The sequence below is a fragment of the Dromiciops gliroides genome, chromosome 5 (genome assembly GCF_019393635.1).
Source record: "Dromiciops gliroides isolate mDroGli1 chromosome 5, mDroGli1.pri, whole genome shotgun sequence".
NCBI classification, from domain to species: domain Eukaryota; kingdom Metazoa; phylum Chordata; class Mammalia; order Microbiotheria; family Microbiotheriidae; genus Dromiciops; species Dromiciops gliroides.
The window spans coordinates 191,031,884-191,049,893 of record NC_057865.1 but is presented as its reverse complement, the minus strand read 5'-3'; the positions used below and the strand labels follow the sequence as shown (position 1 = coordinate 191,049,893).

The 18,010-nt window shown below is 46.1% G+C and overlaps 2 protein-coding genes across 4 annotated transcripts; one reads left to right on the top strand and one right to left on the bottom strand.

The window, feature by feature from the left end:
* The first annotated feature begins 2,323 nt into the window (after positions 1–2,323).
* VAMP1 (vesicle associated membrane protein 1) lies at positions 2,324–9,972 on the top strand. Its single transcript, XM_043968107.1, has 5 exons — positions 2,324–2,866; positions 5,777–5,897; positions 6,170–6,328; positions 8,407–8,458; positions 8,790–9,972. Coding segments are annotated over exons 1-5 (351 nt in total). The 5' UTR covers positions 2,324–2,864; the 3' UTR covers positions 8,807–9,972.
* A 3,484-nt stretch (positions 9,973–13,456) lies between these two features.
* On the bottom strand, positions 13,457–17,022 carry CD27 (CD27 molecule). 3 transcript variants are annotated; one of them, XM_043968508.1, is made up of 6 exons: positions 16,627–17,022; positions 16,265–16,396; positions 15,598–15,849; positions 14,803–14,847; positions 14,528–14,659; positions 13,457–14,191 (listed from the first exon to the last, which is right to left on the bottom strand). In XM_043968508.1, exons 1-6 carry the CDS (start codon positions 16,766–16,768, stop codon positions 14,055–14,057), a joined length of 840 nt encoding a protein of 279 aa, XP_043824443.1. In that variant the 5' UTR covers positions 16,769–17,022; the 3' UTR covers positions 13,457–14,054. The 3 variants fall into 3 exon arrangements, with proteins under 3 accessions (XP_043824443.1, XP_043824444.1, XP_043824445.1); XM_043968509.1 differs by having other exon boundaries at positions 15,643–15,849; XM_043968510.1 differs by lacking the exon at positions 16,265–16,396.
* Positions 17,023–18,010: the final 988 nt, after the last annotated feature.

The following is an 18,010-nucleotide window of genomic DNA, read 5'->3' as shown; positions in this document are numbered from 1 at the left end:
CACTCAAGTCACCAGCCAAGTAAATTATGCTCCTCCCCAAAGGCTGCAGTATTCCTACTGCCCACCATTTACTGCCCCTCCTGCAAACTCAGACTATCTCCTTATCCCACCAGCCTGAAGTTTCATGGCTCCCTACCCCGCAGTGGTCACTGGCTCTGGATTTAACAATGATCCAGGGCTGGAATCTAGTGTGACTATGTGTAAAATGATTTATAGAGTTGTGGGAAGAAAATACACATACTTATACACACATACACAACCTAACAAAGAAATTAAGCTTTTATGGATATTTAATATAGGGATTAACACTGCTGTCGCTTGGTCCTTGTGTCAAATGGTTATGTCACATATAGAAGGTGAGGCATCCTGAAAGCAAAGTTCATGATCAAGGTATCTTTATATACCTCTAGTAAAGTTAGTAGTGGTGCCCTTACTCATTTGATCACTAAGCATACTTTGTATTATAGTTTGTGTACCTGGTCAAATAGATTTACAGATCCCAACAATCACAAATGGAGAATTTAACTTTAAAAATATTACTTTAGGGGCAGCTAGGTGGCACAGTGGATAGAGCACTGGCTCTGGTGTCAGGAGTACCTGAGTTCAAATCTGGTCTCAGACACTTAACACTTATTAGCTGTGTGACCCTGTTAAGTCACTTAACCCCAATTGCCTCACTTAAAAAATATATTACTTTAAAGAAACCTCAGATTGATGTGCGCACAAGTGAGCAAGAAAATGGAAGAACTACATTAGGATGTAAAAAATGGAATGACAAGAAATTCTACATTATAAAGATTATTTGAAATCTGAACTTACACCTACTATAGTTAATAATATGAGACAGCTAAGGTGGTGCAGTGTTTAGAGCTTTGGGCCTGGAATCAGGAAGATCTCAGTTGAAATTTGGTCTCAGATACTTATTAGTTGTGTTATCCTGGGCAAGTCACTTAACCCTGTTTGCCTCATCTGTAAAATGAGCTGGAGAAGGAAATGGCAAACCACTCTAGTAGCTCTGCCAAGAAAACCCCAAATAAGGTCACAAAGATTTGGACATGACTGAAAAATGACTCAACAACAGTAGTTAATAATGACCCTTGTCTGAAATTTGTTTGTACCTTGCCATATTAATTGATGACAGTATGACAATATTAGAAAGGCATTTTAAAAGTTTTTGTTGCTGAAAATGTATCCCGTATAAAAATTCGTCTGCTCACAAAAATTTGATATAGAATTTTTCAAAATGTTCTGATATCTTTTAGATGAAGAGTTTCAGTGGGTTCTGAGCTTGTTAAATTACAAAAATAGAACATATTTTGATTAGTTTGCAAGGACAACTTGATTTGACATGAGGAAAGATGGAAATTTACTAGCCACATTTCAACAAAAAACCTTTGCATAATTAGTGGATGGAATTGAAAAATTGAGTCATGATTTAGTGAGCACAGCCAAATGATGCATTTCTTCCATTTGGATCTAAGAATCTATGTAAGGTTTCTTTTTTCAGCTAAGACAGTGATTAAAACCAACTATTGAAATAAACAAGTAAGTGGCTCAGTGGATAGAGCACTGGGCCCTGGATTCAGGAGCACCTGAGTTCATATCGGGTCTCAGACACTTGACACTTACTAGCTGTGTGACCCTGGCCAAGTCACTTAACCTTAATTGCCTCGAAAAACAAAAGAGAAAGAAATAACCAAGTATTGAAACAAGTTGAACTTAGAACGAGACTTCTGAATGGCTGCATCACAAAATGTTGAAGCAAGATTTTTTAAAAATGAGCATATTCAATCATAATTCTCTCCACAAAAATACTATAATTTTGGTATGATTTATAAGTGAAATGTTATTTCAAAATATTGTTTATTCATTACCTAATCTTCAATCATTTTTTGTTGGATGGTTCATAATCTTCATAATACACAGTATCAACTTAAAACTGCACTAAGACTTCTGGGACACCCTGTGTATTAATACAACACAATCGCTGCTAGCGGGCTGTCATGCCTGCCTTCCTCTTCTCCACCCAGGGGACCTTTTCAGAACCTCCCCTCGCGGACTGGGCTCAGTCCAGCAGAAGCCTGGCATCCAGAGCGAGGGCAGACTTCCGGCCCGCTATCCTCAAAAAACTCGCCAACAATACTTCGCTCTCCGGCTTCTAGGGAGGCTCGTGGGCGGTGCTCTAGAAACCCCCCCCCCCCAGGGCCGCTTGGGCCTTTTCATTGGCTAGCGGGGGCAGGGCGGGGTCTGAGGGAAACAAGAAAACTGGATTTCTCTTCAGTGATTGGCTGGCCGATTCCCTAGGGGCAGTCTCAATGGTAGTCGAAACATTCCGGCTTTAGGTTCATCTTTCGGCCTCTGGGACCCATTGGAGATTAGCCCTTCACGAACTAGGAAACACGAGGGCGTGTTACGCAGTCCTTACGCTAATTGTCCGGGGACTTTGCAAGTTCCTAGCGGCGGAAGAAGATCAGTCTTTCCTTCTTCGATTTGCGGTGGGGGAGCAAAAAGAGCGGACATCTGGCAAAGTGTTGTGATTGGCGAAGGCAAAAGGGCGGGGCCGGGGAACCTTTGGCGGGTCTCCGGCGCCGCGCTACCGTTCAGTCCCCGCAGGGCGCTGATTGGATCCCCAGGTTGCTTACATCACCGCAGGAGGCGGGGCCCTCCCCAATAAATCCTGAAAGCCGGGGCTGAGGCTGCAGTAACTTTAGCTGCAGTTTACGCTTGCTTCTCTGAGAAGAGGTGGAGATCGCGAGTCGAGTCTTGCAGAGGACGTCGTCGCTGTCGCAGCGTCTTGCGCCCGCTGCCTCCGCTGCCACCCCCTAGGAGGAAACGGACCCCTCCACGCCCTCTCCACCAGAGAGATGTAAGTGGCTCCTGTTTGGTGGGTGGGGAGCCCTCAGGGCCCGTCCCACCCCCGCCCCGGACTCTGCAGGGGGTAAAATGGCGCATTGCAGCAGCTGCCGCCTGGGCCGCGGAGCGCCCACCCCCGGGCTATGTAGGCAGGGCGGGAGAGGCGCTTCTCTTCGTCCTCGCCCGGCTAGTGCTCCCAAGGGTCCCTCGCCGGCGTGGCGGGTCGCTGGGGTCCCGGAAGCTCGGCACCCTCTTCCAGGGGTTCTGGCTCCCGGGCATTTGTGCCTTTGATCGAGAGAGGGGATGCTTGGTGTCCCTCAAGTGGGGCACCGGGTGTTGTGGTCCAGCCCTGGTCTCAGTGGAGCTGGACCCTCGGCTTCTGTCCAGCTTTCTATACTGTGTCAGCTGCCCCTTGAACCACATACGGGGGCGTGTGCCCGCGGTTGGCTCCAGGAGGGGCGACCCCACTGGGGGTGGGGCAGGCTTCCCCCGTAGGCTGCCCATGGTGGGGGTGGGGTGGGGGGTGGAGGGGAGACTGGGAGAGGCCGGCAGACAGGAGGCATTTCAATCTGCCGAGTCCACTAAGTGATAAACATGCCTTGCAAACATTTTTTCCCCTCCCCCTGTTTCTACCAAGCCCTCTCTGGAGACAAGTAAATCCCAAGAATTTTCCCACCCAATTTATCCAAATGGATCCCGTTTTTCTTACTATACCAAAACAAGCTTGAGAGAGAGAAAGCGGATTCAGCAATCTTCCGAGTTATCTCCTCACGTTGTCAGTGATGGAAACGTACTCTCTTGTGAGCATGACCACTGCTGAGAGCCAGGGCCACTTTGGTGAGAGGGGTCCACGATGGGAAATTAAAAAAAAATTTACCTGTGTGGCATAAGTTCACATATCGTTGGGGCTGAAAACCTTTGAAATTAATACCTGTTTCCACTGTTAATAAGCCACTCATCTGCAGGGACTTTCCAAAAGACCAACATTTTGTTAAGGGGGAGGTAGGATATCTCAGGTGCTAGGCTAATGGTGGTCACCATTGAATTTCTTTTTATTACATCTGGTTTAATTTGAATAACTATAAATCCTTTAAATCATATTTGACAATTTTAAACATTATATGACTTCCGAGATTCTACTTATTTTTAGGGTGTGCAGCAAAGACAGGGGCTTTTATGATTAAAGTTCCAGTTGGCAAAGCCATGTGGGATGTACTTACTGAGATGGGTCCTTGCTGGTGCAAAGCATCTATCGATCTCTGACCTTAATGCTGTCATTGGTGTTACCATTCTGGCACCCCTCCAAAACTAAAATGGCCAGTCTAGGACCCATTGAATTTTTTAGTCTTATTTCATGGGTCAGGTTACTCAGTCCAGTTAGCTTTCAGAAACTGAGTTGCCTTTCCTTTCTTTCCCTTGATTTCCCTTCTGCTTTAGGAAAAGGTGGGTAGCAGGATACACAAGCGTCCTTTGGAATTTTTTTTTCCATTCTGTTCTGGAGATTCCTTAAGTCACAGAGGTGATTAGGAAGGGATTTTTGTCCTGGTATAACCTGGTTGGTAGAGTCTAGGAGTACTAGCAAAAGGTGTCTTGTTAGTTTTAGAGGAATTGGCTGTGCTGATTTCTGAAAGTTAACAAAACAATTTGGTTTGAGGTGATCCTTTGCGTGGAGGGGTTGGTTGAACAGTAGATCTGGTTTGTAGTAGCTTTCGTAGTCTGCTTTGGCCTATGAGATCTTTTTCTCCCAGTAGAATATGGGATTTCCCTTCTATTTGAGGTATGGTAGGAACCCTTTCCTTAAACTTTGAAATAACAAAAACCGTATCAGGAAGGATTTTTTTGTTCCTTTTGTGGAAGGAACTTCATCCTAGAACTCTGGAAATTTTTAAAGCAGGGGCCTCCATTTTGGTTGGATATAAGCACAAGCCTGGTTAGAAGATTCTTTCTTCCACCAAGGACTCTAGGTGATGTTTAAAGGCATCTGAATGAATGGCTGGAATTCATAGAATGAACCTGCTTTGGAATGGGGGAGGGTATTAAAGGGATCTTCTGAAGATCCCATACTATATCCAGAAAAGGGGCAACTAATCTGTGATGCATGTGCTGGGACTGGGTATATAAGAGTCTGCAGTCTCATGACCCAATGAGAAACACCTTCTTCTTTTCACCTCTTCTATGAGGGAAAGTTCTTTCTGAGCAAGCTCCCTCCATTTTACCAATTGGCCTGTCTTTTGGTAATTCTCCAAGTTTTCTTACACTGAGCAGCCACAGTGTTAGTTGCTTCTGCATAGAGCATAGCCATAACTGGATCTTTTTAAACACAGTCAGCTTGTGCTTTCCCTTCCCTTTGTACTCAGAGAACACGGCTATCCACAGAAAACTTTTCTTTTCCCCCATCAAGACTCATGTTCCAAAAGATCAGTCTTTTTTTTTTTTCTTTTCCATTCCCTAGCATGGAGTCATTTCTCCCATTCAGAGTTGTTGTTTTTTTTTTTTTTTTTGCCAGGCAATGAGGGTTAAGTGAGTTGCCCAGGGCCACACGGCTAGTAAGTGTCAAGTGTCTGAGGCTGGACTTGAACTCAGGTCCTCCTGAATCCAGGGCTAGCGCTCTATCCACTGCTCCACCTAGCTGCCCCCAGAGTTGTTTTTTATAAATTGACTAACGTCAGAAAACACTAAGATGCTGGCATCAGAGAAAGAAACCCAGATCATCTTCATTAATGTTACTCTTATCTTAGTATTGCTGGGGCCAGCCTTTCTCCTTTTGCTTCTTGTGATGCGACTCCCTACTTTGAAGATTGTCTAGGAGAGAAGTAACTTTCGAAGAGCAGCGTTTCTGCTTTGGGTTTGCTAGGAGGATAAGAAAATTCCTTTTTTGTTTCTTTTCGTGTGCACTTGGTTTATTTCCCTCCTCTTTCAATAGGTCTGCTCCAGCACAGCCACCTACACCAGGGGCCCCAGAAGGGGGTGCCCCAGGAGGGGGGCCACCTCCAAACACAACTAGTAACAGGCGGCTGCAGCAAACACAGGCACAAGTGGAGGAGGTAGGTGAAGATTTTTGGGGTCCCCTTCAAGTGATGCAAGTCACAGTCATTAATCAGTTAAGATCTAGATTATGGAAATACCGAATGGAAATGAGAAGGGTTGAAGAGGCCTTGATGCTATGAGGCCAATCTTCTCATTTTACAGATGGGCAGACTGAGGCCCAGAGTGGTTGTTCATCCATGCCAGCAGTTAGTGATGGAGCTAGAATTCCAGAACTTGGCCTTTTTTGGGCCAGTGTCTCTTGCATCTCACAGGCACTCTTCTCCCTCAGGTGGTGGATATCATGCGTGTGAATGTGGATAAGGTTCTGGAAAGGGATCAGAAGCTGTCTGAATTGGATGACCGTGCAGACGCCTTGCAGGCAGGAGCATCACAGTTTGAGAGTAGTGCTGCCAAGCTAAAGAGGAAGTACTGGTGGAAAAATTGTAAGGTAAACTTTCCTGCTCGTTCTCTTTCACTTTTCCTTCCTTGGGCCTAATCTTGGGCTCTACTTCGCACCTGTCTCGGTGCAGAACCATTTTGAAGAAGTTTGGAAGAAGTCTTCAGAGCCTCCCACTTTCTCTCATTGGTTCCATAGAGTACTTTACTGACTGGCTCTGTAATACTAGGGTATTCTGGAGCCCCAAGAATGGAATCGATGGTTTGGAAAGGCATACCCTGAGGTGGTCGGGGAGGACATTTTGTTGTTGTTCAGTCATTCAGCCCTGTCTGACCTATTTGAGGTTTTCTTGACAAAGAAAACCTACTGGAGCTGTTTGCCATTTCCTTCTCCAGCTCATTTGACAGATGTGGAAACTGAGGCAAACAGGGTTATTAAGTAACTTGCCCAGGATCACACAGCTGGTGTCTGAGGCCAGATTTGAACTCAGGAAGATGAGTCTTCTTGACTCTAGGCCTGGCGCTTTATCCACTGTGCTATGTGCCCCTGGGGAGGGGATGAGGAAGAGATATACCTCCAGAGGAGTTTGGCTTTGGGTATGGAGGACATAAATGAGGCATCTCAGGTTGGAGTATAAACTCTAGATTTTGATGTCAGAAAGACCTACTTAATTCTCATTTCTTTTATTTATTGGCTGTGTGACTGACCAAGTTTCATTAACCTGTCTGATCACTTGTTTCCTCCTTTGTAAATGGGAGATAACCAATCTTTCTATAAGAGCTCATTCTGCAATGCTTCAGAGTGCTTTGTTAATCTCAGAGTACTACAGAATTCTGAGCTCTTTCTTGAATACTTCTGTTTTAGGTTATTTTTAGAAGAGAAGTACTATACTGTGGCTTCCAAAAATTGTCCCACAAATATTTTCACCAAATTATCCTGAATCATTCAACTTCACCCTAAAAAGACAACACCATCTTACATCCTCACTGAAATTCTCAGGAACAGTTGCTGTGGGTCTGCTTGTCTAAAATACTTTTTAAACAAAGGCCTACTTTATTTTTTTTGTACCAGAAAAACTCTACTTTACACCATTGTTTTTGAACAGGATTTTTTTTTCAGGCCAATTAGGATTAACTGACTTGCCCAGCGTCACACAGCTAGTAAGTGTCAAGCGTCTGAGGCCAGACTTGAACTCAGGTCCTCCTGAATCCAGGGCCAGTGCTTTATCCACTGCGCCACCTAGCTGCCCCTACACCATTGTTTTTAAAATGTGCACAGAAATAATCCAACCTATACCCAAAAAAACTAGTCCCCATTAGGATAGGAGAGAGCTATTCTGATTATTATCATGTGCTTGCTTCATGAGACAAGGTGGTGGAGGAAGGGAGACAGAAGTTAAGATTGCATTTCCTTCCATAGTGGACCAAAAAAGAAGAGATACCAGTCACCAGGGGAGCTCACAAGTAGCTTGAAGCTAGGAAAAATTACTTTTCTCTTTATCAGGTCTGAAGGAATTTGGTTGGTCAGTGGGAACCACTGCTGATTCTAGCCCCTTGCTGCTGCAGCAGAGGAAGATGTGTCCCTGGACACATATTTCTATGAAAATGTTCAGGCATCTATGATGTTTAAGTTGAGATCCGGATGTTTTCTAATGGAAACATTATATGTTGTGGGTAGAGGAACATTTTTCCTCAGAAACAAGTTCCAAGTAAGTAGAGACAAGTTTTTGGACTACAACCCATTAGGGACCTCCTGTACCAACTGCTTCAGAATGAACCAACCACCCACAAATAACAATTAAAATGTGCAAGGAGAAGTGAACCAGCATCACTGTTTGCAAATGTAACCTTCATTTACAGTTTTGTACATCTCAGAGGCTATTTTCTTCAGCCACAGTAAACAAAGAGAAGGTATCCAGGGATCCAGCCTGGTCAAGTAGCTTAGCAAGCAGATAGCAAAAGAGCAAACCTTTGTATTACATATTAAAGTCTTCTGGGCATCCTGATATTTCCACAGTTGCCTCAAGGAACGAGGAATTCCTTCTGTGTGTAGTTTAAGAAAAGGCAATGCTGGATCCTCTTACTCTTCTGATCTGAGGGGCTTATTCCCCCTTCCCTTTGTTTTCTCAGATGATGATCATGCTGGGAGCCATTTGTGCCATCATCGTGGTAATTATTGTAAGTAAGTATCGTTGAAATCACTGATGGGGGTGAACAGGTGGGAAAACCCCAGAATCTTCTCCCCTGCCTGCCTGCCTAGGGAACTGGAGGTGCTCTGGGTGAGCTCTGGACTGACCGTCTCCTTTTGTGGGACAGAGAACCTGGTCTGGTGGGGTTGAAGTGGAGGGACCGACCAGCAGGACATAGGCACCTCTTGGTGCTGCTGTCAAAGGGAAATACTGGGGACAGATCATCTGTGCCTGACAGACTGGAATGTCTAGTAACTTGGTTAATTTGCCCTCTTGTTTTCTCCTGTCTCTTTCTATCCGTGCCTTCCTGATTCCTGTCTGCAGTCTATTTTTTTACTTAATGTACTCCCCCCCTTCATTCCCCACCCCCATCAGAACTCATGCCCCTTTCCCACTGTTCATTCCCCCAGCAGACCCAGTCCATCCACTTTGTCCTTACCCAGGCTCCTTCATTTCCTCTTCTTTAGTTGCTTTGGTTTGTACTTAAACCTCCCAGCACTGGACATGATGCTCTTGGGGTGGCTGCATTTTCACCCCATGAAGCACAAGTAGCCAGTGTTTGGCCTGTCCCCTTCAGAAAACACCTGTGCCCAAACCACAGGAAGTGGAGTGGAGGTCAAGGGAAAAGCAGGTCAGCCAAGATCCAGTCTGGAGGAAGCTGCCCAGGTGGGAGCAGGGGCTGCAGGGACACAGGGACACAGTGTGAGGATTAGTGAAAAGGTAGGGAAATGGCAGTCTCCTCATAGCCACCCTCTCCCTGCCTCCTGTTTCGGCCTTTTAATGGGCAGTGTTACAGGGTGGGGGAAACCTGACCTGCACAATGACCATCCTGGGCTATCAGAAATCCCAGGATGGATTTTGATCGTGCATCAGTATAGCTTTACTGTGAAAGAGATTTGGGGGTTGGGGGCAATGATGTGCAGGGTCTGGTCCTTACTTTTATAATTAAGTACAATACTCACAAGTCTAGGAGACCTTGAGTTGTGTCCACTCCCAGTGTGTTCCTGGTGCACTGTGTTTCTAGAAGATTTCCCTCCCTCTCTTGCTGCTGCTGCTGCTGCTGCTGCTGCTTGGAGTCTGGCCCAGGATCTGCCAGTGTTTCTGGTGCTGCCATTCTGTTTACCACAGAATTGGTGGGTTTGGACACTTTTCCCTTTGACTTAGAAAACATTGGGGCACTATTTTGCTCACTGTCTGCTCCCCATTTAGAAGTGGAACCTAGAGGCTAATAAGATGTCAGGCCAACTCTTAGTAGACAAGTCTGATAGTGTGTGAAGGGCCCAAAAATATTCTTTGCAGTCAGAATTTGGGATTGTTGGTTAATCTTAACTGACCTTAGCTGAGGGTAAGGTGAAGTAAGGAACCTCATTCAAGAGTAACAAGTTGGGGGCAGCTAGGTGGCGCAGTGGATAGAGTATTGGTCCTGGATTCAGGAGGATCTGAGTTCAAATGCAGCCTCAGACACTTGACACGAACTAGCAGTGTGACCCTGGGCAAGTCACTTAACCCCAATTGCCTCACCAAAAAAAGTAATGTCAATCAACAATCATTTATTAAACACCAGCTATATGCTAGGCACTGTGCTGAGTGCTGGGGTTACAAAGAAAGGTAAAAACAGTCCCTGTCTCCTCAAGGAGTTCATTTTCTAATGGGAAAGCCAGTAGATGAACGACTAAGTATTTATTCAGTCTCTACAGAATAGAGGGAAGATAGTCTCAGAGGGGAGGCATTTGGAGTGTGAGTGGAAGTTAATAAGGAAGACTAGGAAAAGCTTCCTGATAAAGAAGATCACCCCAGTTTGCCTGGGATGAAGCTGCCTTTTCATGGTAGATAGTTCGTTTCTCCTTTCCCTTTCATGGCAGGAAGGTGGAGGTTTGATAACTGGAGGCCTCTGATACCTCAGGAAAGCCCTTTCTTTGCTCTGTCTCCTTGTCATACCAAAGACAGGGATGTGGTGATAGGCCCCACCTGGAACCTAGCACTTGAAGACTTCCCAGGGAGGTCTGTTATAAATGCCAGGCCAGTGTCTTCCTGTTGTGGGTGACTGCTGTAGCTATAACTGTGTGGCTATGCTGACATTTAGGTGTCCTTCCTCCAGAGCCGTTACTTTGCTACCCTACCTATCATTCAGTACCTCTTCTCTGCAGCTCCTCCCTTTACTCACCTTCATGCTGATTTTAACTCTCTTCTTTCCTTCTGTAGTGCTTGGGCTTATTGGCCCAGGCAGAGGGATCATAACTGTGTCCAGTTTTCTGACTGTACCATAGGGATTTCCTTCTAGCTTTAAGACAGGATGCCAAATGAGAATCCTCCTGGGCAGGCACAACAGTGACCTCTTCTCCCACCCTTAGATGTAGTCAAGCAAAGGAAACATAGGGCTTGGGGCTGCATGTTCACCTTCCATGCACCACCATTTTATTTGCCAAAAAACACCCTTCCCCAACCCTTGCCTACTTCCATGTCCCCTTTGTCCTGCCCTGTGGTGGGAATGAAGAGCTGGAAGGAAGCACTGAGTGTACCCTCCCAACGGCTCCCCCAAGAAGGTCTCCACTATCCTCTGGGCGCCTTCCTGTCTTGGGGGGACACCGCTGGAGAAGAACCACCACTGTCCTCGCTGCCTCTAGAGCCAGGAACACACCAGCCCCTTGGGCTCACTAAGCCTCTTCATCACTCTAAGCGATTTCTGAAAGGATTTTGCACTCTGGGTTTCTGTTTTGGCTAAGAGATACCTCCAGCGACCAGAATAGATTCTCCAAGGTTGGCTTTATTTGGAGGGGGGGGAGAGTGGGGGAGGATGTCTTCCCTCCTCCTTTCTCACCCCATGACTTGATTCCGTCTCTTTGCTATCATCCCCAATGCATGGGCAAAAATGCTGTTGTACACCCAGGACTTTCCAGCCAAATGAAGCAGATTTCCCCATGTTCCCCCATCCCTCCCGGTTTGTCATGAGCCGTTGTGGGGTTTTTCACTGTGTCTGTTGTCCCCTCTCTGTCTTTCTTTCCCTTCCTCCAATCTCATACTTGTATAAAATAATAATTGTATTCCAAGTAAGGCATGTAGCACATTTACCAATTTCGTGTACTCTGAAAAAAGAAAAAATACAAATTCCTACCACCAACCTGATGGCTTCTGGGTGACTTGGCCTAAATTGGGGGCGGGATACAACTGTGGGGCAGATTTTTTCCATAGGTTAAAGCACTGGTGCTTCTGTGCTGTTTGTTCTTCTGATTGAGATTAAAGATACCCTTGTATGTTGGCAATGGAAGTGGTTTCTACTCTTGTGTTCCATGTTGTTTGATTTCCCATTGTGAGACCTGTGGCTGTCCAGCCTGAAGCAGGTGTTGGCTGGTGAGAATGACAACAGGAAACTGACTTGGGCATTGAAGTTTCAGGTATTCTCTGTCATGCACTTAATTTTCTTGGCACTACCAGAAACAACCTGCCATCTCATGAGACCTGTGCTGTCTTCATTCCCAGACAGAAGCTTTTCCAGAGTAAATTACCCAGGTGTACTCTGAAGAACACCCTCCTTGCCCCACCATGCAGTTAACCGATGCTTGAAGTTGAAGCCACATGGATTACATACCTTTGGAAACAAATGGGAAAATAGCTGCAAATGGGAGAGGGGGAGAAAAGGTGGGGGTGGGCAGCAGGGTTTCTTATCTGTGGCTACCTGAAAAAGACATTGCTGAGTCTTTTCACTTAATGGGCTAAGAAGCCTGAGCTGAACCAAAAACCAGGCTGAAGGCTTGTGGGCATTACATATGATGGCTTGGTGAGGGTCTACAAATTATTGACAGGCAGCTCTCTAGAAGACTCTAAGTTGCACACTAGGGTGACCTTTAAAGTCTCTTCTAGCTCCCAGACTGACCTTAAGGACTCTTCCATGCTCTGTGGTTTCTAAAAGGAGGTTCGACAAGGTAAAAGAGACCCATCTCCTAGGACTCTGAAGATGGTAAATGTGAAACTTATGTGTCCCCAGTCTACTTGCCACTTTATTGCCTGCAGTTGGCATTATTCCTCCGGACCCAGGGGCAGGTTAAGCTTGTGATAATACAAGATGGCCTCTCCAGGGGCAATCCCCAAGGACTCCCATCATAGAGACACTGAGTTCTGAGTTCTCATGGACACCTGAATTGTCCTGATGACCCAGGTTGTGCCCTTAACTGTGTTATTGCCTTTGGTCTGTAAGGAGAGGGAGAGGTCTCTCAGGTCACCTTCTTTCTGTAGTTGGCAAGAGGGGTAGCACTCCCCTGTGTGGAGAAACGGGTACTGGACTTGGAGTCAGGAGGACTCAAGTTCATATCCAGACCCTTATTGACCTTAAAGGCCTGGGCATGTTAAGATCACTTTGGGCCTCATCTGTAAAGTAATGGGCTTGGGCTTAATCAAAACCTCTCAGGTACCTTTCAGCTCTACATCTATGATTCAAAAGTAATCCCTACAAGAAGGAACATTAGAAACTTGAGGGATTTAGATTTTAGCAGAGTATGGCTTTTAAGACTGATAATGGAAAAGGATGCAGGAAACTAAGGAGCAGAGTTGAGCTGTTAGGGCCCTTCAGAGTGATGTGCAGCAGGGGAATTCTAGGGATGGGAAGTTTCAGGAATGGGATTGGGACCTAGGGGAGACCACTGGCTGGGGAGGGGGGGGTGAGGGGGAGGAGAAACCCTTGGAAGTCAATGGAGCCATGCAGTATACCTGGGCAGGAGAAAGCCAGTTTTACTGGTGTCCTTTCCCAAGCCTGAGTTTTAGCTGGTATTCTTCCACTCCACTTTTACTTGGAGGCAGTGACACTGCTTCCAATGCCAGTTCTTCCTTTCTTTGTCCTCCCCCATCCCTGATTTGTTAGTGACCAAAGGGATCACTTCCTCAGAGACTTCCTTCACCCAGGAGAGATAGAGGACATGGGTCCTGGCCTGGCTGAGGGTCTGTGATGTTAAGTTTTTCCCATTACCTCTGGGACATGTCAGTTGTTAAACTGAGTGTAGAATGGTCCCCGGTTAGAACCGGAATGAATATCCTCTAGGGCAGAGAAAGCTCTGCGTGTATGGAGAGAAGGTGGCTTTGAGGAATAGTGGGGATCAGCCTGGGAACTGATGCATCAAATCCTTAAGGATCCCAGCATTTCATATTAAGAGACTGGAGGAAGTACATAATGATATTGTTTCCTTGATTGGATGATTTTCTAATTCAGAGATAACAACCTTTGGGGCTATCTTTTCCTCAGCCAGAGAAGTACTTTAGTTTTATTTATACAGATGAGCTCTCCCCACCCTACTAGAAAGGAACCCATCTGAGTCCCCAGGGTGCACCACTTGCTCTCTGCTCACTGCAGTCTTCCTTATCCTTGCCATACCCTCATACGTAGTCTCATCCTTTCTCCTCTGCCACCTTTCTCCATTGTTCATAAAGTCAAATGAAGTTTCTAGGGAAGGGAAGACAATTGGGCAGGCAGGGGATGGTGACAAGGGTTCCTGGTAGTGAATGAGAAGGTCCTCAGATCTATACCGGTAGAAGTCATGCCAGGAGCCAGGCCAAGGTGGAGAAGGATGTTGTCCTGTCAGTAACACCTTGACTAAGTCTGGCTTAGGGATAAGAGGCAGGATCAGGCTTTCGATAATCTTCTTGGATAGGCACAGTGCTCCCCTCTTCCTGCTTTGGACAGCAAGGGCCTAGGTCCGCTCTGGATCCTGTTAGGCAGAGCTTGACTGGCTCTTTCCTGTCTGTAGATGGAGACAGATGGGACAGAGATTGAGTGAAAAAAAGAAAAGGAAACACATGGGCAAAAAGAGAGAAAAGGGGAAGTGGGCAGATGAGAGAAAGAAAAGAAGGGTGGTGGTTAAAAGGGGTGAGGAGACAGTGACTGGAAAACCAGAGAAGCTGAAAGGGGAGGGTGAAGCCTAAGCAGGAAAAGAGGAGGGCACCAACAGGGCTTGGGTAGAAGGTTGAGGATACGTGGGGGGAAGTATTATTGAGGTAGAAGAGAGATGGGAGTCGAAGTGTTCAGCAAAAGCATCAGGGTTGGAGATGGAATAGATTCCTTAGGACCCAGGTGGTACCTAGTTCCTTTTTGAGTTGGCAGTTTCTTTGTTTCAGCATGAGCCAAGTCCCATGAACGAGGATGGCCAGAATGAGTCCACAGAGGAGGAGGAGGATGTAAATGCTGACAGGATTGGATGAGGCTGTTCCTGCTGTAATAGGCCAAGGAATGAAGGGGGCTGTCAGAGGGTCTCCCTGTCTAGTGCTACCTCCCACCTAGATCAGACACCCAGCTCCTCTTCTGCTAGATCCCACCCAGGAGTGGGGAATCTTCATGACTGGGGATGAAACTTACATGGGCTATGGGCAGGTCTTGTTGGGGCACTAGTGCCAGGCATCTCTAGAGAGAAGACACAAGAGTGGAGAGTGCTTGATCTTCAGTCCTGTATCCTAGCTCAATATCTTTAGCAGTTGGTTATTTTTTAAAGGGAAAGGGAATAGGTGGGATGATGAAAGGCATTCTTTTCCCATTATTACTTTCTTTCTCTCTGGGTTTGTCTTTGAGTACAAGACTTAGGATGCTTTTTTCCTTTTTATTTATTTTGAAACATTTTATAATTTTACTCACCCCCCCCATAAAAGTCCCTCTATGGGGAAATCTTCCGAGATCCTCTGAGTTGTGCACACACATGATTAGCCCAAATTTATAATATCAAAAAAATAGCTTTCTTATTAAAACACAAAAATGAAAAATATTAGTGTATAAATAAAAAGGGACAAAACCAAAGAATCAAAATGTAGAGTCACACCCCAATAATATAAAACCCAATAATATACCCTCTTCCAATAATATACACTCCATCACCCTCCCTCCCTCCAATTCCTCCCTTCTAAGAAAGAAGCAGTTAAGCAAAACTGACAAAGCACTTTCATATGATGATGTATGCAACATTGCACACACATAGTGACTGCCCCCACCCTCTTCCCCTCAGTCCTCAACACTGCTCTTCCAGGCTATTCTCTTTTGGGGTTAATAGGGTTGAATTTGGGTAGAGGAGGCAAATATAACTCATGGAGGCTCTCAGGAATAACATGCCCCCAAGGCAGAGTCTTTTGGGGCATATGATTACCCTCCCTCCCCCATGCCTACCCCTTCTTGGGGATTGAGGAGCCTTGCTGTTAGGATGAAGCCTACCAGAGTAGTAAACTGAGTAGGTGTTGGTAGAGTGTTGGTGTATGGTTGCAGGATGTTGATGTGTACTTCTGACGGGATACTGGGCTGTGCTCAGCAGGTATGTAGGTTGGGGATCACAGTTGGTACATTCTTTATCTCGACACCGTTGCCCCTTGGGGCAGGCACACTCTGTATTGGTAGTGATGTTGCATCTCTGAATTAAAAAGCCTGAGGAAGATTGAGGACAGGGTAAGAGAATGGAGGGAGACACATTCACCCAGAGGCCCCCCCTTATCATTCCTTCTCATAACTTCTATTAGAATGGCCCTATAGTGAAATAACCTATGGCCCTAGGAACAACTGAGATGAGTTTCCAGTCTCAGCATTCCTATTCCTATCATCCTCACGAGGCCTGTAGCTCCCTCTCCACCAACACATGGTTTTGTTCCCTTCCCCTTAACTGGGATCCTCTCAAAATTCATCTCTTCCAAGCTGCATCCTCAAAGTACTGCTGGATTTCCACTGCTTCCTTACTCTCTATGGTATCCCCGGCTCCAGCCCCACCCCATCCCTATTCCCATACTTCCCAGCAGCCTCTCCCCAGCTCCTCATTCACTCTGCCCCTTTCCCCTTTCAACCTCACCATTGTTACAGATTCGACAGCTTTCACATTGGCGTTGGGCATGGTGGTCTGGGGTGAAAGAGGATCCAGGAATACAGGCTTTACAGTGAGGATCCTTCCCGTTATCGTCACAGTCCCTCACCAGGAATGTGCCTGTGGAAGGGTCCAGTGAGGATTAAGGAACTCTAACCCCATTTCTCTCCCCAGTTTGGGGTGGAACATCTCACTGACTTCAGGATCCCTCAGTAACTGTTCAGTTTTTTTCTTCTCTCTGAAATTTACATTTTTTCCCTCTGTGCCTCTCCACTCCCTCCGCCATTACACCCCATGTTTTTTCTGTTTGCCCCTCACTCCCATCCATCCCAGTTCTGGTTCCTTCTTACCTGGTTTACATAGTCGACAACACCAGGATCCCTGCTCCACCTGATACTGTCCTTGTGGGCAGTGATGCTTGGATATTACCCCTGATGAAAGTCCCACCAGGGTTCCCAGAACCCACAGCCACCAAGAAGTTCCAGGAGCCATGCCCCCGCCCTGTTCTCCAGCACTGGTTATCCCCTGTCCAGGATTATTCTGGTGGGCTAACTCCTTTTCTGCCTCTTGCCTTGCCTCCTCAGATATAGCTAAGGAGGGACTTCTCTGTTGCTCTAGCCTGAGCTCTCTTGAGCCTAGAGCTGGGCTGGATGAGGACTCCTGATGTGACTCACTTCTTTCTCATGGCCTCCTGAGCCCCCATCAGCCCTGGGCCCGACATAGCCTCCTCACTTTCCTCCTTCCTCTTTTCCATGTGCTAACCCAAGTATTAAAGGGCAGGCTCTGACATAAACACCTTGTGGGCTGCCTCTTTTCTGAGACACTCCCTTCCTCTGCCACTAACCGCACCTCCCCTCCGCTTATATACCCTTTTATCCCCTTCTGTCTCCGAGTCTTATACAGACACTTGCCTTTCTCACATTCCTAGTGACACGCATGCATGGTTCCAGAATTATGGAGCTGGAAGAGACCTGTAGTTCTGCAAGAATTCCCTCTATTGTATCTGACAAGTCTTCATTCAGTTTTTACTTCACAGTTTCCCTTCATTAGAGGGTACTGAGGCTTGAATCAGCCTGAGGAAACAGACCCAAAGAAATTGTGTCTTACTAGCATTCACAGGGCACTCTAAAATTGAAAGACATGTTATAGCCATTTTCTGTATCTCATGAGTCCATTGGAGCTTCTCGACCCTTTTTACAGACAGGGCTTAATCTCGAGGGCACCCTTCTCATAATAATTCGTATAGTTCATTCCTGTCTCCCACCCAAGGTGCTGGTCATGAAAATACATGAATTTGGCTCATTTCTATTCCCCAGCCCCATTCAATGTCCCACGGCAAGTGCTGAGCTTCCAATTCGCATATGAACGGAGAGCAAATTTAAGTTTAATCCCATGACCCTCTTACAAGGCATGTGAAGAGCAAAAAAAAAAAAAGAATGGACTCATATTAAAAGCTTAGTTATCAAGGGACTAATGCGGTTGCTGTCCTCCCTCCCCCAGAAGGTCAGTCCTTGCCTCAAACGGCATCAGTATGGGAGGTCCTAGTTAGTATCTTTGCCGGTGATGAGAACCTCAGTGAAGGCAGATCCTACTTTGACCCTTTGCCTGCTTCTTCCCCTCCTCTTAGCCATGTATTTTAGGATCTTTATATTATCATTGATTAACAGTCCCTTGAATATATAGTGGACACTTAATGTTGTTTGGTGGTAAGGCAAATATGTCTTTACCCAGACC